At 38.8% G+C, this 17,875-nt stretch overlaps 1 protein-coding gene across 1 annotated transcript in view; it reads right to left on the minus strand.

Moving 5' to 3' along the window:
• The window catches only part of atr (ATR serine/threonine kinase), a 39,879-nt gene that overhangs the window by 7,922 nt on the left and 14,082 nt on the right, over positions 1-17,875 (minus strand). The window contains exons 15-42 of the mRNA XM_052129029.1: positions 17,085-17,279; positions 16,787-16,972; positions 16,480-16,575; positions 14,968-15,098; positions 14,507-14,650; positions 14,230-14,323; positions 13,964-14,089; positions 13,160-13,366; positions 12,953-13,066; positions 12,707-12,822; positions 10,773-10,893; positions 10,542-10,679; positions 10,189-10,396; positions 9,848-10,020; positions 9,082-9,246; positions 6,947-7,038; positions 6,745-6,836; positions 6,483-6,660; positions 6,151-6,339; positions 2,992-3,151; positions 2,713-2,892; positions 2,478-2,620; positions 2,279-2,376; positions 1,950-2,182; positions 1,714-1,848; positions 1,366-1,566; positions 1,148-1,291; positions 575-725 (exon numbers count right to left, since the gene is read on the minus strand). Coding sequence (XP_051984989.1) covers positions 575-725; positions 1,148-1,291; positions 1,366-1,566; positions 1,714-1,848; positions 1,950-2,182; positions 2,279-2,376; positions 2,478-2,620; positions 2,713-2,892; positions 2,992-3,151; positions 6,151-6,339; positions 6,483-6,660; positions 6,745-6,836; positions 6,947-7,038; positions 9,082-9,246; positions 9,848-10,020; positions 10,189-10,396; positions 10,542-10,679; positions 10,773-10,893; positions 12,707-12,822; positions 12,953-13,066; positions 13,160-13,366; positions 13,964-14,089; positions 14,230-14,323; positions 14,507-14,650; positions 14,968-15,098; positions 16,480-16,575; positions 16,787-16,972; positions 17,085-17,279 — 4,210 coding nt within the window. The remainder of the gene's footprint in view (positions 1-574; positions 726-1,147; positions 1,292-1,365; positions 1,567-1,713; positions 1,849-1,949; positions 2,183-2,278; positions 2,377-2,477; positions 2,621-2,712; positions 2,893-2,991; positions 3,152-6,150; positions 6,340-6,482; positions 6,661-6,744; positions 6,837-6,946; positions 7,039-9,081; positions 9,247-9,847; positions 10,021-10,188; positions 10,397-10,541; positions 10,680-10,772; positions 10,894-12,706; positions 12,823-12,952; positions 13,067-13,159; positions 13,367-13,963; positions 14,090-14,229; positions 14,324-14,506; positions 14,651-14,967; positions 15,099-16,479; positions 16,576-16,786; positions 16,973-17,084; positions 17,280-17,875) is intronic.

A 17,875-nucleotide genomic window follows, 5' to 3' on the forward strand; every position in this document is an offset into this window, starting at 1 on the left:
TAAACTGAACTGAACTGTGTCAAAAAAGTATTTAATGGAGACATGATAGTCAACCTAAAATTTTTTAAGACGGAAAAATATATGAGTTTTAATGCCGAGGTGTGTAACTTTTCCTATCCTAGCTTAATATGCAGAGGCAACTACAATTTGCTATTTGTAAATGCAGTACATTTTCTAAAAAACTGAAAACACTGTGTCTCTGTGGCACTATAAAATTCCTGTTTGTTTTGAGATACCATACAACCCGACCTAACAACATTCACTCAACCAATGGCATGAGTTGGGGGCGGGACAATCTGTTTGTTCAATCAATAGCAGATGCTGGTCATATTAGGAAGGCTGTTTGAAAACAATGTTTATTTTTGCAATTCCGTTCAGTGGCACTAGTGCCGCAGAAATTACTCACCTCAGCTTTAAAAATCTCATATGTACTGTATATAAATAACAAATGTAAAGAAATTCCCATGACAAAACATTAAAGCCAGTTTTTAATCAGTGCTAGATCACTGTGTCAAATTGCTAACAGTATATCATTATGCCATAAATTGTGTACCTATAGCAGTGTATGTAATACCTTTCTCTTTATAGAGCTTTGTAAGGATGTGACGTAAGCCTGCTGTGTTGTTAACCCACTCTATTATTCCACACTCTTCATTCAAAGGAATGACTGCATATGTCCTAATGCGCAAATCCCTCCGTCTAGACTCAGCATCTTTTCTCAAAGACTAAAAAACAAAACATGCAAAAAAAAAACTTTTAATGTTTTGAGCAAATTTTCATTCATTATCAAATTTAGTCAATAGACCTTAGTCAGGGACCTACTGAATTTTACACGAATGAAAATAAGGCTGTAGGGGATAGAATTGCAGTCTGTACAATGGTATGGCCCTAGATCTAATTTTCACAACTCGTGCTTTTGGGAGTTAATTGTCTATTGAAAATGGTTTGGAAAGATGTATTTTCAATTTGTGAGCTGAACAATCAACATCAATTAACAGTGCCCATTGAACAGACTGTAGTTCTATCCCTCAAAGCTTGTTTTTATTACCATGAAAAAATTAAATATGGCGGTACTCTGACAAAGATCCATCATTCTTATATGAATATTTAGTGAAGAGAACAAATCTTTTAGCACTGTGCACAGTACCTTATTAATGAGACAGTTGAACTCCATCAGCCTGCAGTCTTTCCTCAAGTCATCTTTGGGTTTGCACATCATGGTGTAGAACTTTCCATCTGAGCCCTTGAGTGAGATCTTTTTTGGTTTCTGCAAAGATGCCAAGATCTCCACCTTGAAGAGACAAAAAGTTATGCACCATGCACTTCAAAACTGGGATACAGTATATAAAGAAAGTGGAGACATACTGTGTCATCGAAGCCTGCCAGGTAGACCCAGTGGCCTGGAAAAGCATCATGTTTGGGGTTGGCTCCTCCAGTGGAAGGAAGGGTGGGTATAAGGACAGACTGCAGTGGGATGAGGATCTGACTGAAGGTGGGCTCTTCCACCAGCTTCTTCAACATTTTGAAGTGTACACTCATGCTGAGAGTGCTGCTGTTGCCATCCACCTACACAACAAAATATGGACAATATTAGAACAATTTAATCTGAGAGCAAATGTCCAAACCTGAGAAACATTAAAGTTTAATCAATGCAAAAAGCCATTTTTGGAAAACAAGGTTAAATTTTCTAGCTAGGGGAAAAATCTCTCCTACCGGTTTATTGCCAAGCTCCACTAGCTTGTCAGTCAATCTGTTGGCATCACCAATAAATTTCCCAAATGAATCCTTCAAACTGACAGCCTTCTTCAGAATCTCCTTACATCTGATCATCCGAGTAGGATAGGAGGACTAAATAAATCAAACAGATACAAACATTAAACAGTTTATTTCAGAGAAAAGTTTTCTTGAGGCTTAATAGTCATACTGTAGTTGTAGCCAAGGTCTCTGACCTTTGATACCGCAGTCATCATCCACATAGCTTGTTGAGGGTAAGCTAAGAAAACTTTGGCCACTATTTCCAAAAGAACAGCAAAGACCTCATTGTTGGAGTGGCAAATCCGTGAGATCAGCTGTGAAAAGGCTGTGAGGAACTGGTAGGGAGAGAGGTTGCTGGTGTGTTCGCTAATCACAGAATTGATCTTGGCAAGTTCTGCACGCATCTGGGCTCGGTCTGAGCGACCCGCTAAAACAGAAGGAAGAAATCAGTTAGCCGTTCTATTTAAGTGCAGTCTCACTAACCATCTCAGATTTGGGGGGAAAAAATATTTTCATGCTTTACCTTTTTCGAACTCATAAACTTTGGCTCCAAAGTCCAGCCATAAGGTGAGCATTCTGGGCATGGCCTGATAGATGTACTGATTACCAAACTGCAAGGCTCTATGAGATGAGCAGAGAATTATTGTATCTAACTTTGAAAAACTTCCTACTAGAAGTGCTGTGTGAAAGCCCAAGGGAATTCTCAATAGAAAACATCTTACTTTCCAAAATATGTGACAATATAACGAATGAGGTTGCCCTGTCGCTCCAGTTTGTTGTCAGTGACCATTGGCATCACCTTGTCGTAGTACTTGGCCAAGTAGAAGTTACAATCCTCCCATTCTGGTAACAAATAGGTGACATCCTGTGCAAGGGAATTTAGAGCAAAAGTTATTGTCTGCTGAATTCAAATTATTTTATGCTTCCATTGACCTCACCTATAGTTGGCTGATTTACCTTATAAGTTTTCATAATAGCATTGCTCTCAAAGTTGGCGGTCTCCTCCATGTATCTGCCCACCAGCAGCATGGCATTCCCTTTTATCTGGATCCTCTTGGGGTCCAGGAGTGGCTGATCATCAGGAAAACATTGTTGTACACCTTTCTGTAGGATTATCAGAGCCTGATGTACGTCACCCTGCAATAAATCAGCTTTCTGAATAGCAATATAATATAAATATAACTTTCAGTTATAGAGTTAAAGCCAAGTTGAACATATTTATTCAAACTGCTATACCTTAGACCACAGCCACTTGGCTTTCTCAATGAAGAGTTCAGACAGGTGTGAGTTCTCGGCATTAAGCAGGGCATTGAAGGCTGTCTGGTGGTGGCCAGCTCTCCTGGCCACACGAGCACTCTGCAGCCAGCACTCCCCAACCTGCTCCTCACATGAAGACCTGCAAATATATCTTCATTAGAAGTGTATAACTTTTTAAATTATATGCTTTGTAAAAATTTTAGAAATTTTGTATGAATTCAGAAATAACAAAAACACACTGTTCTCAAAAGGCAGTTGAAGTCAGAAGTTTACATACACCTTAGCCAAATATATTTAAACTAATTTTTTCACAATTCCTGACATTTAAAAAATAGAAAACATTCCCTGTCTTAGGTCAGTTAGGATCACTACTTTATTTTAAGAATGTGAATTGTCAGAATAATAGTAGAGAGAATTATTTATTTCAGATTTTATTTTTTTCATAAAATTCCCAGTGGGTCAGATGTTTACATACACTTTGTTAGTATTTGGTAGCATTGCTTTAAATTGTTTAAATTTTAAGTTTTAAGTTTTGGGTAGCCTTCACAAGCTTCTCACAATAAGTTACTGAAACTTTGGCCCATTTCTCCAGACAGAACTGGTGTAACTGAGTCAGGTCTGTAGGCTTCCTTGCTCGCATATGCTTTTTCAGAGTATCGGATTGATGTCAGTGCTTTGTGGTGGCCACTCCAATACCTTCACTTTTTTGTCCTTAAGCCATTTTTCCACAACTTTGGAGGTATGCTTGAGGTAATTTTTCATTTGGAAGACCAATTTGCGACCGAGCCTTAACTTCCTGGCTGATGTCTTGAGGTGCTGCTTCAATATGTCCACATAATTTTCCTTCCTCATGATGCCATCTATCTTGTGAAGTGCACCAGTCCCTCCTGCAGTAAAGCACTCCCACAACATGATACTGCCACCTCATGCTTCACAGCTGGGATGGTGTTCTTTGGCTTGCAAGCCTACCCTTTTTCCTCCAAACATAACGATGGTCATTATGGCCAAACAGTTACATTTTTGTTTCATCAGACCAGAGGACATTTCTCCAAAAGTATGATCTTTGTCCCCATGTCCACTTGCAAACTGTAGGCTTATTTATGGGAGTTTTGGAGCATTGGTTTCTTCTTTCCTGAGCAGCCTTTCAGGTTATGACGATATAGGACTTGTTTTACTGTGGATATAGATAATTGATATGCACTTTCCGCACCAAACTACGTTCAACTCTAGGAGACAGAATGCGTCTCCTTCCTGAGAAGTATGGTGTCTGCGTGGTGTTTATTAGGGATGGTAAGATTCACCGATTCGCTTTGGTGCATCGGCATAAAAGTTAACGATGCATCTATTTAAAAAGTGTGCATCGGATACAAGATGGCATTTGCATCGCGATGCATCGTTTCTAACATTTTGCATTGGTAAAAAACTTTTAATGTGTTTTTGTAAAATTGTAATAAAAATAAATATAATGCCTTTCCTTCTTTTAGATTCTGTCTGACTTGCACTTGACGAGTAAATTTTGACCAGGCAAGATTTTGTTTATTCAGTTGCCATGACAACTAGGTTCACACCTTCCAAGGGCTTCTGAGAACAGAGCGCGAAATTGCGAAGTTAGCAGTGTTTGAGACTTGCTACCAGCAGCTACTGCCCGGATTATGCAAAACTGTCTGATTCCATTCAGTGCAAATCATCAGAATAAGGTAAATGCCCTGGCTATTGTAATCTATTGTGCTGTAGGTGTTTTGGATTTAGTGTTAAAACTGGATGATATCTACATTGAACATTATTATATATTTTTTAATTAATTAGAAGATGAATTCCATGTAGGGATACATGCAGTAGTCCCAACAACCATTTAAAAAAAAAAATAAAACTGTGTTTTTTTTCAACTGTAGTTGGTAGATCTTATTGAGTTGGTCATTTAAATTAGATAATAACGCAAAAAAGTGTTGACACCCCTGACATAGAATATAGATTAACATGGCAGAGGCAGAGCTGCATCTTTCACCAAATAATTTCAAATCCAATGTTTGGAAACACTTTGGGTTTATAAGAGAGATTGAGATTTTGATAAACCAATGTAGTTTGTAAAATATGTCATGCTGCTATAAAATATACAGGCAGTACGACTAATTTAACAACACACTTGAAGCGCCGACACAAAACACATTCGTCTGAATGCAAGTTACGGAACATTTCTTCATTGTTTATCCCCGAGCATCCTTATATTGTGGCACTGTTAAATGTGTGAACTGTTAAAAGTGTAACTGGTAACAGAACAAGAAAATAACATCTGGTTTTATTTAAACTTTTTATTTATTTTTTTGCACTACAAAGGCCTGTTTGTGAAAGGTCCATGTGTTAGAAGTCAGAAGGCACTTAAGTTTATTTATGATTTACTGTCTATCTGAACCTAAGAAATAAAAGCGAACTCTCTGTATCCTACAATACTGAATTGCATATAATAATTTCCCATGGCATTGTATTGCATTGAATCGCATTGTGTTGAATCTAAATCGGATCGCACTGCATCGTAACAGGGGTGAATCATATCGCATCGGTAGCTGCTTCATATGTATCTTTAATGTATTGTATCGTTGGGCTATGCATCGAGATGCGTATCGCATCGGCCTCAGTTATGGAGATGCGCATCCCTAGTGTTTATACATGCATACTATTGTTTGTACAGATGAACATGGTACCTTCTGGCATTTGGAAATGGCTCCCAATGATGAACCAGTCTTGGAGGACCAAATTTTATTTCTGTGGTCTTGGCTGATTTCTTTTGATTTCACAGGTACACCTCCAATTGACTCCATTTAGCCTATCAGAAGCTAATTGGCTAATCATTTTCTGGAATTTTCCAAGCTGCTTAAAGGCACAGTTAGATTCTGATCCACTGGAATTGTGATATAGTCAATTAAAAGTGAAACAATCTGTCTGTAAACAATTGTTGGAAAAATTACTCATGTCATGCACAAAGAAGATGTCCTAAATTACTTGCCAAAACTATAGTTTGCTAATATGAAATCTGTGGAGTGTAGCTCGTTACTTTGTTTTTTGACACAAAAATTCTGTACATTCTACTGAAATAGGCAAATGGATAGACTTATCTACTAATCTAAAGTAATATGCTCTTACCCCTTGCTGAGGCTGAGCAGAGCTCTTCGCAGAGCTAGGACTGGTTCCTTGGCTCTGAATGAGTTCTGGGTCATGAGAAGGCGGGCGTCCCATTTTAGTTTGGGCTCTGGCTTCTTGGATCCTCCAGCTTCCATGCTATCTTTCTGCAGCTCAGTAAAGGCATGCTCCAACTCACACAGCATGTGCAGCCTAACACACACCACCGTATAGAGTATAGAGTAAAGCAGTGCCAAAAATCATTGTAGGTGCACACTGAAGAAATTTCTCTTAAACAGTTCTTAATATTTTTTTTTATTGTTTATACAAAAGAATGTACCACTAGATGACATTACCTGACTAGGTACTCATATCCTCTCTGATAGGTGCCACACTCAAAACTGGCAGCCGATAAAGGGACCACCTGCTCTTTCCTGGCTATTTTAAGCTTTTCATACAATCCTTCAGAATCTTGCTTCTTGGCCGCCAGCAGCATTTGGCCAAGTCTGACACCCCAAGTGCTGGAATTACAATCTGCAAAACACAAATAAAAATCTTACCACTTTTTGATCTGAATGACCTTATATAAGGTTTCTAAAAATAGTCAAAACCCTGTACCAGAGGCAAGATAGTCCTCAACTAAGTCCCATTTTGAAAGCTTCCAAGCTGCCTCAACCCGGTAAGCATTCAAATCTGACTTCCATCGAGGCCTATATAAAGGAAATAGAATTAGTTTTAATAATACAAAACCTGGGGATGCTTGAAACACAGTTTAATTGAAATCGCCCAGAGGCCTTTAAGTCTGCATTAGTAATGCTACCTGCTTGCCAGAACTCCATTGACCTGGGTTATTACAGAGGAGAGTTGACCAAGACCCAGCATAGAGTTCATAAAACCATGGTAATGGACAAGCTGCATACAGTGGTGGTAAAAAAAGAGGGAGAAAAGCATCAATTAACATGACATTTTTTAAAAATGAGAGGAAATGTACAGTATTGATTGGCATTATTTACATTTACATTTATGCATTTGGCAGATGCTTTTATCCAAAGCGACTTACAGAGCCCTTATTACAGGGACAATCCCCCGAGCAACCTGGAGTTAAGTGCCTTGCTCAAGGACACAATGGTGGTGGCTGTGGGGATCGAACCGACATCCTTCTGCTTAACAGTTAAATGCTTTAGCCCACTACGCCACTACCACTCCATATTTACACCTATGTCAGTAGCCAAATTTCCATCCATGTTTTGCGCTGTTCTGTTATCGACAAAGTGAAAATGGGTACAAAAAATGTTTGCGAAATTTTCTCTCTCGTTTCCATCCAATTGGCCTTTTATTGATAAAACGGTGTGTGTGTGCTGACTTCATTCTTAAAAAAAACACACTGTCGCATATGTTTTGGTTTATTGCAAATGAAATCTGCCCTTGAGCCTTTTTTACAAAATTTTGTGCATTTTGCAAGTTGTGTACATTTCGTGTCCTAGATGTCCCCAAGTCTTTGTAAAATGGAGAGAATATTATGACAATTAAAATTTGCCAGTTTACTGTAATTTTCATTTCACAAATAATTGCAATAGTAGGAAATATCAGAAGCCTACATAGAAACTCCTGGAAATGGCCCATGACGCAGCTGTGTTTGCGGCATCCAATCTATACATGTAAGCCTAACCTGCATTCTGTAAATTTGGTCATGTGACAATTTTATTTTATATTTATGCCAATTTCTTTATACAAAAAGTCTTTCCAAACTATTATTTTGGGATATTTGAAGTATCGACATATACTCACTGACCACTTTATTAGGTACACCTGTACACCTAATTATTCATGTGATTTTCTAATCAGCCAATCGTGTGGCAGAAGTGCAATGTATAAAATCATGCAGATACGGGTCAGGAGTTTCAGCTAATGTTCACATCAACAGATCAGACACATCAGAATGGGGAAAAATATGATCTCAGTGATTTTGACCTTGGCATGATTGTTGGTGCCAGACAGGCTAACTGGAAAAACATTTCCTGGTCTGACGAATCTCGATTTCTGCTGTGACATGCGGATGGTAGGCCACTGCAGCCTCAATTTTCTATTTATGGCTGACAGGAGAGGAACCCAATGTGGTCTTCTGCTGTTGTTGCCCATCCACCTCAAAGTTCGACATGTTGTGCATTCTGAGATGCTATTCTGCTCACTACAATTTTACAGGGGTTATCTGAGTTACCGTAGCCTTTCTGTCAGCTTGAACCAGTCTGGCCATTCTTTGTTGACCTCTCTCATCAACAAGGCATTTCGTCCGCAGAACTGCCACTCAATGGATGTTTTTTGTTTTCAACACCATTCTAAGTAAACTCTAGAGACTGTTGTGCATGAAAGTCCCAAGAGATCAGCAGTTACATAAATACTTAAACCAGCCCATTTGACACCAAAAATCATGCCACGGTCAAAATTACTGAGATAAAAATGTTTCCCCATTCTGATGGTTGATGTGAACATTAACTGAAGCTCCTGACCCATATCTGAATGATTTTATGCATTGCACTGCTGGCACATGATTGGCTGATTAGAATCACTTGATTAAGTAGGTGTACAGGTGTGCCTAATAAAGTGCTTGTGAGTGTAGAATTTAAGTGCTAAAATTTAATTAAAAAAGATTTTGAGTGAAAAAAACATTTCATTTTATTGATAATTTGCATTTCCAGCAGCTATATTGGTAAACATTTTGATGCAATAAACCCCAAAAAAGCACTTACTAGAAAATGTAATTACAAGGTTCTAACCTTTTAACCTTTTAAGTTTCTAATTACCTTAAAACATATTAACTGTAAATGTAAACTGTAAAATGTACTGGTAATAAGCTTAAGCTTGGCTATGATTTTGTTTGGAGAATGGTAGCATGCACAGATCACCTGAATTTGGTTGGTACTGATAAGAACTGGTGTGTGTGTGTGTGGTACTGGCCTGGTCTGGCTCCAGTTGGATTGCTCTGTCATAGCAGGCAGTAGATTCACGCAGCAGTCCAATACTTTCATGCTCCAGGATTTGCTCTCTCAAAGATGGCTCTTCTTTCCTTAGAGCATTCACACCCCTCACACCATCTGGCTCGTGCATGGCCGCATACAGAGTCTAGAAAAAGTTTGATGCGGTTTACAACAACAGAGAGCGGAGCTCATTTCAAACCAAGTAATAATAATACTAATGTCCATGCCAGTTTTTTTTACTTTTACAAATATTTTAACTTCAATATAACCTTATGAATATTTGATAGATCATAACTAAGTAAACTAATGATGCTAATATGATGTGTCTCACGTAGAATCTGCACACTTCTCTCTCTAGGCTGATCCACAATCTGTGGAATTCTGTGGAATACTTTTGGTATGGTCATTTTAAAATGTGTTTAAAAAGATCTGAGAGAATTACACTCATACATTAGGAGCTGAATGCATAATCAAACTTGATAAATTCAAATTTTGAGAAATGTATAAGTTTGAATGAGTCAGAGTGATGAAATTATTAAATCTGCAGAATGTTCTTCTCATAGGCAAAGTTTAGATAATCTATTCCACTTTAATCAAATTATCTTTGCAAAACACTTACAATACATTAAATGCAAATATTAGACATACAAAACAAATCCTGCCAGTGCATCTATCGTGTGGATTTTCAAAACTCAAAACCTGCACAACCACAAAATCTCAGGCAAAGATATGCAAACTGTAAGGACCTGTAGGAATGTAAGATGGTCCTGAATGTTCTGCTTTTTCTCACGTATAAAGGACTCAAAGTGCATGACAGCCCGTGTGTAGGCTCTGGAGCGGAAAGATGCTTTGGCCAGTACATCCTGAGGAATGCTGTTTAGAAAGGCTACCACACTCTGATATTCACTGTTCTCTGGGCCTAACAGGAAGAATAAAGAATCATAAACACTGCAAAGCAAAAAAAAGTCTAAACTTACATTATGCATTATATCGGCTGTAATTTTCATTTTGCGTTTATATACCAGCACAGGTTTACGGCATGTAGCAAAACAAATCCAAAAGTCCACTTCAGAACTCCTTAACTCACCAGTTGTCTGTGGCTGCTCTCTGGCATGTTTGCCTGACCTTTTGTTGGTACTCAGGCTCTGCAGTTTGTGGCGGGACCACTGAGTGAGATGATCCATCATGGAGAAGACGGTCTGTGTGCTGAGTTGACTCAGACTGGAGGCATTGTCCTGCAGTCGAGCTAACCGCGGGTCACCCTCCTTCAGGACTGCCTTGATCTCCTCAGTCACCTATAGGACACAAGAGTACAAACTCACTCACTGATTAAAAGAAACACTAGTATTTTAAGGCTTGTTCACTGATACTTTCACTAAACAATCAACATTCCCATCAACAATCATTAGCATGTTTTTTCAATAGGGATTGAATTTCTACCTCTTGCTGCTCCTCTTGAGTGCATCCAATAAGCACATAGACCAAAATGTGGGGCAGGAGGTAGATGGTCACTTTGTAATCATGCTTTATGATAAAACTACAGCAGTTAAAAACCTTTCCAGCAAGCTCATGTCTAACCTAAAAAAAATAAATAAAATAAAATAAAATAAATGTCATGTATATTAGAAGTTAGATTTTGTATTCATAGAAAGCAAGTGGAGACAGACTTACTTTACTGATCAGATACCCTGCCCATGTTGCAGACCAGTCAGAGAATTTGCTTCCACGGCTGCTGAGATATATCGGCTTTTTTAGCTTAGACCAGTTCACCACCTTCTGAGAACTCTTATACCTTCAGATGATTAAAAGAAGTCAGTTTTATACTCTGGACAGCTGGATTTGGATTTTGGCACAGTATAAGCCAGGGGTCAGCAACCTATTTCACACATGCCCGCATTGGCACATGGAGGGGTGATCACTGGCACGCAATCAACGGCGAGAGAGGAGCAGAATATTTTATTCATGTGAAATGCTGCACCTGCATTCCAATCTACATTTTTATGTAACTCTTCCTCTTGATCACACAGCATGTTTTCTTTCATCAGCTGAATGGGAGGCTAAACAAAAAGTTAAAATGTGACAAGACTGCAGAATACTAGAGCTGTTGGAAAAAATGGTTTCAGCAATTCATACTCAAACGATTCCGAATCGATTCTCAAAAAATCAGAATCGATTCTGAGTTCAGTTTAAATCATGGCAGAACAGTGGTACATGCCATAGACATATGTGGAAACAAAGACTCGAGTTAAGTGCATACACTAAATTGAAGTGCACAAACATGACTGGTTGCAGACCAGCTGTATCAAGCACATGCCCATTTGTGCCCGAATGAAACTACGATCCACAGATTTTTTCACAAACCCACTCACATAGCAACGGGAGAGTTTATTCGTGATAAGAAGCCAACAAACAACATGAAAGACAAGCTTGCACCCATAATTGCACTGATTTGCACACAACAGGGGAAAACACTGAAGGAAATAATGACGAGGCAGCGGTTCGGGAGATGTTGATGTTTTCATTTAATTACACCCCCCCTCCCCCCGATGCCTTTCTCTACTCTTTCGTGCTCTTGTCATTGTCGGTCACTTGTTTCTCAGGACAGAGCGCACACCTGATGATAAATGTTTTATCTTCTACTCGCAGAGCAAACAGATAGAACAGTACATACGGGACGCTTGATACATTTCTGAAGCAACAATTGCGCTATTTAAACTGCTTTACTGTCACCTGTGCAGGTGTGGAGAGGAGAAGCTGACAGCTGCACTCTCAAAGAAGCAGATATATCTCTCAACCTGGACCAGCAGCTTCCAGTTGTGTTTAAAAATGAAAATGAATAGCATGCCATAGATTAATATTAAATAATAATTAAATGCTAGTAAATGATTTACAATGCTTAAACAAAAATAAAAATAATAAAATAATCAGTTAAAGTAATAGTATTCAGTGTGTTTTGATGGAGAACCAATTTTTTTTTTGTGCTTTCAAGAGATTTTTTATAAGGTTCTAAGGAAAGAAACTGAAAAACTGAGATACATTTTAAACTACAGAACTATTTATTTAATCTTGTGGATGTTCCATGTTTTGTTCACAGCTCATACTAAAGATAAAAGGCCAGTTTATGTAAAGTGACTCGTTATGATTTTTAAAACAGCTGTTAAATAAAAAGCTGAAAGGGACAAAATAGAGTAAAAAATTAATTTTGAAGAAACTGAAAAAATAAATATATTGAAGGACAAGATGCATTGTGATGCATCGAGAATCTTTTTATAATCGAAGCCAGTGAAGATTCACATCTCTACAGTATACCCAAAAGACTCGTGCAGCACATTTAAGCCATTCACACATCATGAGCCGGCAGCGCTTCACTTTCGGTTAATCGCAAGAGTAAACGAGCCCGTTTTACTTCGGTCAGACTGCTGGATGACACCCTTCATTTCATGTTTCTTTTTGCTTTAAGAAAAGCACGTCATGTAATAAGGAAAATACCACTATTAATACACAGCCATTGACCAGGAAAATAAAAATGGCACTTCATGTCAAAAAGGCTGCCGACCCCTGGTAAAAGCCAACTGCAACAAGCTATGTGTGCGATCTTGCCAAACCTGGTATTGAGATGGGGTTCAAGGATTTCCTGAATCTGTTCTGGGAATCTCCTCCATAGTCTCCGACCTGGTGAGTCTGTCCTGCCCTCTCGACATTCAAATAGTGACAGCAACTCCTGAAACAGAACTCTCTTGGTCAACAACAGACATTTACAACGTCTACAACATAGTAAACCAGAATCGATTTCAACTGAGATAGTACACAAAGCCTGTCTGAAAGTGAGAGTTCTTTGCCTTGTTCCATACCTGCATGGCATATGCTGCAGCATCTTGTGCTCTCACATCATCAGCATAGGCCAAAAAGGTTCTGGTCAATTCTGTCAGTAGCTCATAGGCAAAGTTTGGATCATCAATCCCACTCTAAAACCATCAAGAAATTTGATTTATTCTTTGCAAAATGAAACCATGGTCAAGATTCTGCTTGAAACAAAACTGTTTGGAGAATGTTTTTACCACAAAAGTCAAGCCAGCTCCCTGTGTGTCAGTAGGTGACAAGTCTAGACGGCCGGGATCAATGGCTCCCAACTCCCCCAGGCATTCCCCACATAAAAGCCTAGCCTCAGGATTGACGTCCTGGCACCCCCGGAGCAACACAGTCACTAGCTGAGAGATCACTGGCTCTACCATTTCACTGTCCAACACATGCTTCAACAGAGCATCCTGTGGAACAAAAACTAATTATAGATTCAAATAACAGACATTCTGTGCACTCAATGATGAAAGTGGTTCATAAGGTAAATTCATTAAAAACAGTATATGGGATGGGTATGGATATGAGTAGCTCATCGAGTATTGATGCTGACTACCACCCCTGGAGTCACGAGTTTGAATCCAGGGTGTGCTGAGTGACTCCAGCCATGTCTCCTAAACAAAAATATTGGCCCGGTAGCTAAGGAGGGTAGAGTCATGTGGGGTAACCTCCTCGTGGTCGCAATTAGTGGTTCTCGAGTAGCATGAGATTCCACATGCTGGGAGTCTCCGCGGTGTCATGCACAATGAGCCATGTGATAAAATGTGCGGATTGACTGTCTCAGAAGCGGAGGAAACTGAGGCTTGTCCTCCGCCACCCGGATTAAGGTGAGTAACTGCGCCACCACCAAATGTATTTTATTTTAACAGTATACGAGTATATGAATCATTTGTTATGTTAACTCAATTTTGTGAGGAACATTAGTAGATGATGAGTTGTGACATGTAGATACATGTCTTTGAAACAAAGCTGGAAATGTTCTCAAATTCATTAAGAGTGTGTCTGACCTGGTTCTTATATATCATCTCCTTCAGGCTGGTGAGGGCATGGATGCGCACGTCCACATTCTCATGCTGGATGGCCCGCATGGAGAGCTGTAATGCTGTTTGCATGTCTGTACTCTTGGAGGTTTGCTGTGGTTTGTACATTTCACATATCATTACTGCAATCATTTAATTTATAATGTTGCTCATGTCTCAATGCCTAACACAAATTTGTACAACAGACTTTTAAACTTGTACTTTTAGTCCTTTGATGGTTGTTTAGGTTGTACCTTACGGTAGTCTTGAAGCACTTTGTGGATGTTTTTCAGTTCTGGATGGTCAGGCAGGAAGTAGATCTCATGAAGAAAGTCCTGCACTTCCTCCCTTAGATGAGAGTATCATAATGAAACCATTTTAAAATAACAACCTAAAATTCACATCTATATGACTTTTTCCTAGATAAATTAAAATGCTCTTCATGAAAATCTATATAAAATTCAAAGCACTTAAAAAATAACACCAGATCTTGCCTACGGCAAAACAAGAGAAAACAGGTACTATACACACCTGTTCTCTACTATGAGGTAGTGCATGATTACCGCCGTCTCTTTAGGCTGGATGGAGATGAGAGGTAATAGAGCAACAATTACATGACTCAGGAGTGGCCCCAGATAAGATGGATCAAGACAGCGCACAAAACAGTCCCATGTCCTGTTAAACAAAAAGATAAGAATGAAAACCATATCCTTTTTTGTTATTTTTGTGGGCAAAGAGCAATTAAGATTTCATCCTCAGATCTGATTACATTTTAAATGCAGATGGTTTCTGGAGAGCTTAAAGATTGTTAAAAATTATATGAGAAATACTTGAAATTCTAAACAAATGTTCTGTTGAGCTCATCGAGCTAATTAAAGGACCATCTGGATCTCATCGTTAGCACTCTCATAGAGATGGCACTTATGATGCTATTTCTTGTGTATTTATTTGCATCCTTTTCAGTGCTTCAGACCAATCTACAATCTACATACCTGCAGCAGAGTTCTGGGAAGTCCTCCTTGTATCTCAGGCCAGTTCTGAGTGTGGTCATCATCTTCACTCTCACTAAGCTGATGTGCTTTGGTCCCATTAGATTCATCAGTGCCATTATACTGTTCAGAGCCTGAGAGGAAAGAAGTAATAATACGGCAGCTAAAGTAAATAGATTCATATCTCTATCCCATTTACCAATATCATGATAGCTCCAGCAATTTCTTCTTTGGATTCTTTGTACTTGTTCAATAGTACGCTAAAATTATTGTAGCTAAAATACTGAGTTTCTGGTTATGTCTTCGCTGTCCTGACACCAAGCCGTTACACAACAGAAACAAGTGATACATCTATTTCATGTTAATCTTAGTTAGTGTACCAACTAGTGGAGGTAGACCAAAATATCGGTTTTACAGATTAATCGGTGCTGATAGTTGCTTTTAGGAACACTTGTTATCTGCAAAAATCTATGCAGACATTTACTGATAAATTGTTCCCCTCTGTGTCCGGTGCTGGAGGATTCTAGATGTAATAACTGTGGCCTCACTCACTCACTGACAATATTTGTCCATATATGTATCCTGACTCCAATGCAAATTTGGTTAATTAGATAAATTGAATGTTCTAAATTGAGGCAAGGGCATGAAAAGAAAAATGTGATGATATAGGAACATGCCCTGTCAGCACACACAATGAGTCTCCAAACTTTTTTTCTTGTGAATAATAATAAAAAACCTCATCTGGTGAAATACATATCTAATGTATATAATGTATATCCACACACATACAGTGTCCTTAATCTGGTGAATATATAGGCTATAAAGCTTAATTTGCTTTAAAAAGCATTGAAATGGAGCCAGGTCTCTAAAAATCCTGAAATAAGTGGGCTTGTTCATAGTTCCACGATATGCTTCAAATCCTCTTTTTTTTGCTATTATTGGGATTTTGGTTGAACAATTAACAGCATATGGAATTTTATCCATTTTGAATTCTTATAGCCTCTATCTCTGAGCTTGTCATATTAAGGAAAGCCTAATTACGTTTTTAAAAAAATTCTATAAATCGATTTTAAAAAGTATCTGTCAATTAATCGGTTATTGCCCTTTTCCATCACCTTAGTTATCTGAATTTGCAAAATCCACTATCGGTCAACCTTTACTAATTAACCACATAAAGCAACCAGACATTTTGTAAGTCAATATTTCTAAAGCATCATGCTGGCTAGCCCCACCCACTGTGAAATCTAATTGGTATAAATTCCAGCTCCAGATCACTGGATTTTAAACATATAATTTGTTCTTATTGGCTAGACTTTGAGTCGCACAGCATTTCACTTTCAGTGAGGATGGAAAAAATACATTGTATGTCCAGAACATGGTAGGAAAGATGTGGTAGGAAAGATCAAAGCTACTGAGAGCTACCAATAAATCCTGTACAGACAAAACATCCATATTTTGCATTGCAAACCAGACAAAACAATATCTAAGATTTTCAATACATGCTGAACACCTAACCGTTTTCTTTTTCTCCTTCTCTCCAGCACTAGAGCTCAGCAGCTGCATGTTGAAGAAGGCCAGGATGCCCAGGAGCTTGGGCTGCAGGTAATCAGCCTGCACAGAATTGTGGAGACTATTCAGATATTGTTATTTCCAGACAGAGCACTGACTACAATAGAAGGCTGACATTAAAACTATGTAGAACAATTCTCTTGGGTCAGTTTATGCTTAATGGATAAAATAACATGAATCTTGAGAGACCTAGTTGCACTTGAGCTCTGATCTGTAATATTATTTGAACTACGAGAAATTAGGGCAGCTGTACCATGCGCCCTGGGGTGGTGATTTCTCTGGGTCCCTGATAGGGATCATCACTGGAAGCGAAGGAAGCTAAAATAGCAAGTCCATTAAAGACCTGCTGGTAGTGTTCTCCTAAACGCAACAGCAGTTCGTTATGAAGACCCTGGAAGTCTTGTCTAAGCAGGCTGCCCAATTCAATTTCTGTCTCATTCTATAGAAAAACAAAAAACAAAATACAGTTAAGTTTTAACAACATACTGTACAACCAGCAGGAAGTGTAAATACAACCTCAACTTTTGTTTGTCCTCATCTGAAAATCCCACCTTAAGGTAATGAAAGGCTCTCTCCAGCTCCTCCTTGGTACAGGAACACACAAGGTGGGAGAAAATGAACTTGAAGTTATTGATGAGCATTTCCCTGCGATTGACATTCAGCTGCTTTGCAATGGTGCGAATAAGGGCAGAGGCGGTGGGACTGGCCTTGGCTGCCAAGAAGGGAAGAAGGACCTGTAAAGTCCGCTGTGAACAGAGAGAGAGATTACATGGTTGAAATTACACATTTAAATCACACTTTGGTTCATCAAAGTAATGTATAATTAAAGGTAATTTAAATACACTTAAAATCATGAGCCCTTGAGATGAAGACTCCAGTCTATGGTTGCAGCGATATACCGGTTTCACGGTATACCACGGTTTAGAAAATTGACAGTTATCATACCATGTACATTTGCTTATCTACGTTATTGAGAAAAAAATGCAACTGGACGGAGAATCTCACATGCGCGTGCGCATCTCCTTTGTCAGGCGTGTCAACTTGCGACACACACACATGCAGCGGAGAAAATGTCAGAGACAAGCGAGGTGATGGGATCTGACATGAGTGTGTGAGTTAAAGCAGTGTTTTTCAACTGGTCTATTTGGACTGGGTCGCGGACAGCAGGGAAAGAACAATGCCATGTTTCTCCCATTGAAGATATTTTGGCGGCCGCCCAAGTGATAGACTATTTAAGACTGCCGAGGCAGATTTAATGATAATCTCGCAAACAGCTAAAGCAGACATGGGCAATTTACGGCCCACTGTATAATTTAGCGTAAAAGTGTTTTTTTTTCATTGG

The sequence above is a fragment of the Xyrauchen texanus genome, chromosome 6 (assembly GCF_025860055.1).
Source record: "Xyrauchen texanus isolate HMW12.3.18 chromosome 6, RBS_HiC_50CHRs, whole genome shotgun sequence".
Taxonomy (NCBI): Eukaryota; Metazoa; Chordata; class Actinopteri; order Cypriniformes; family Catostomidae; genus Xyrauchen; species Xyrauchen texanus.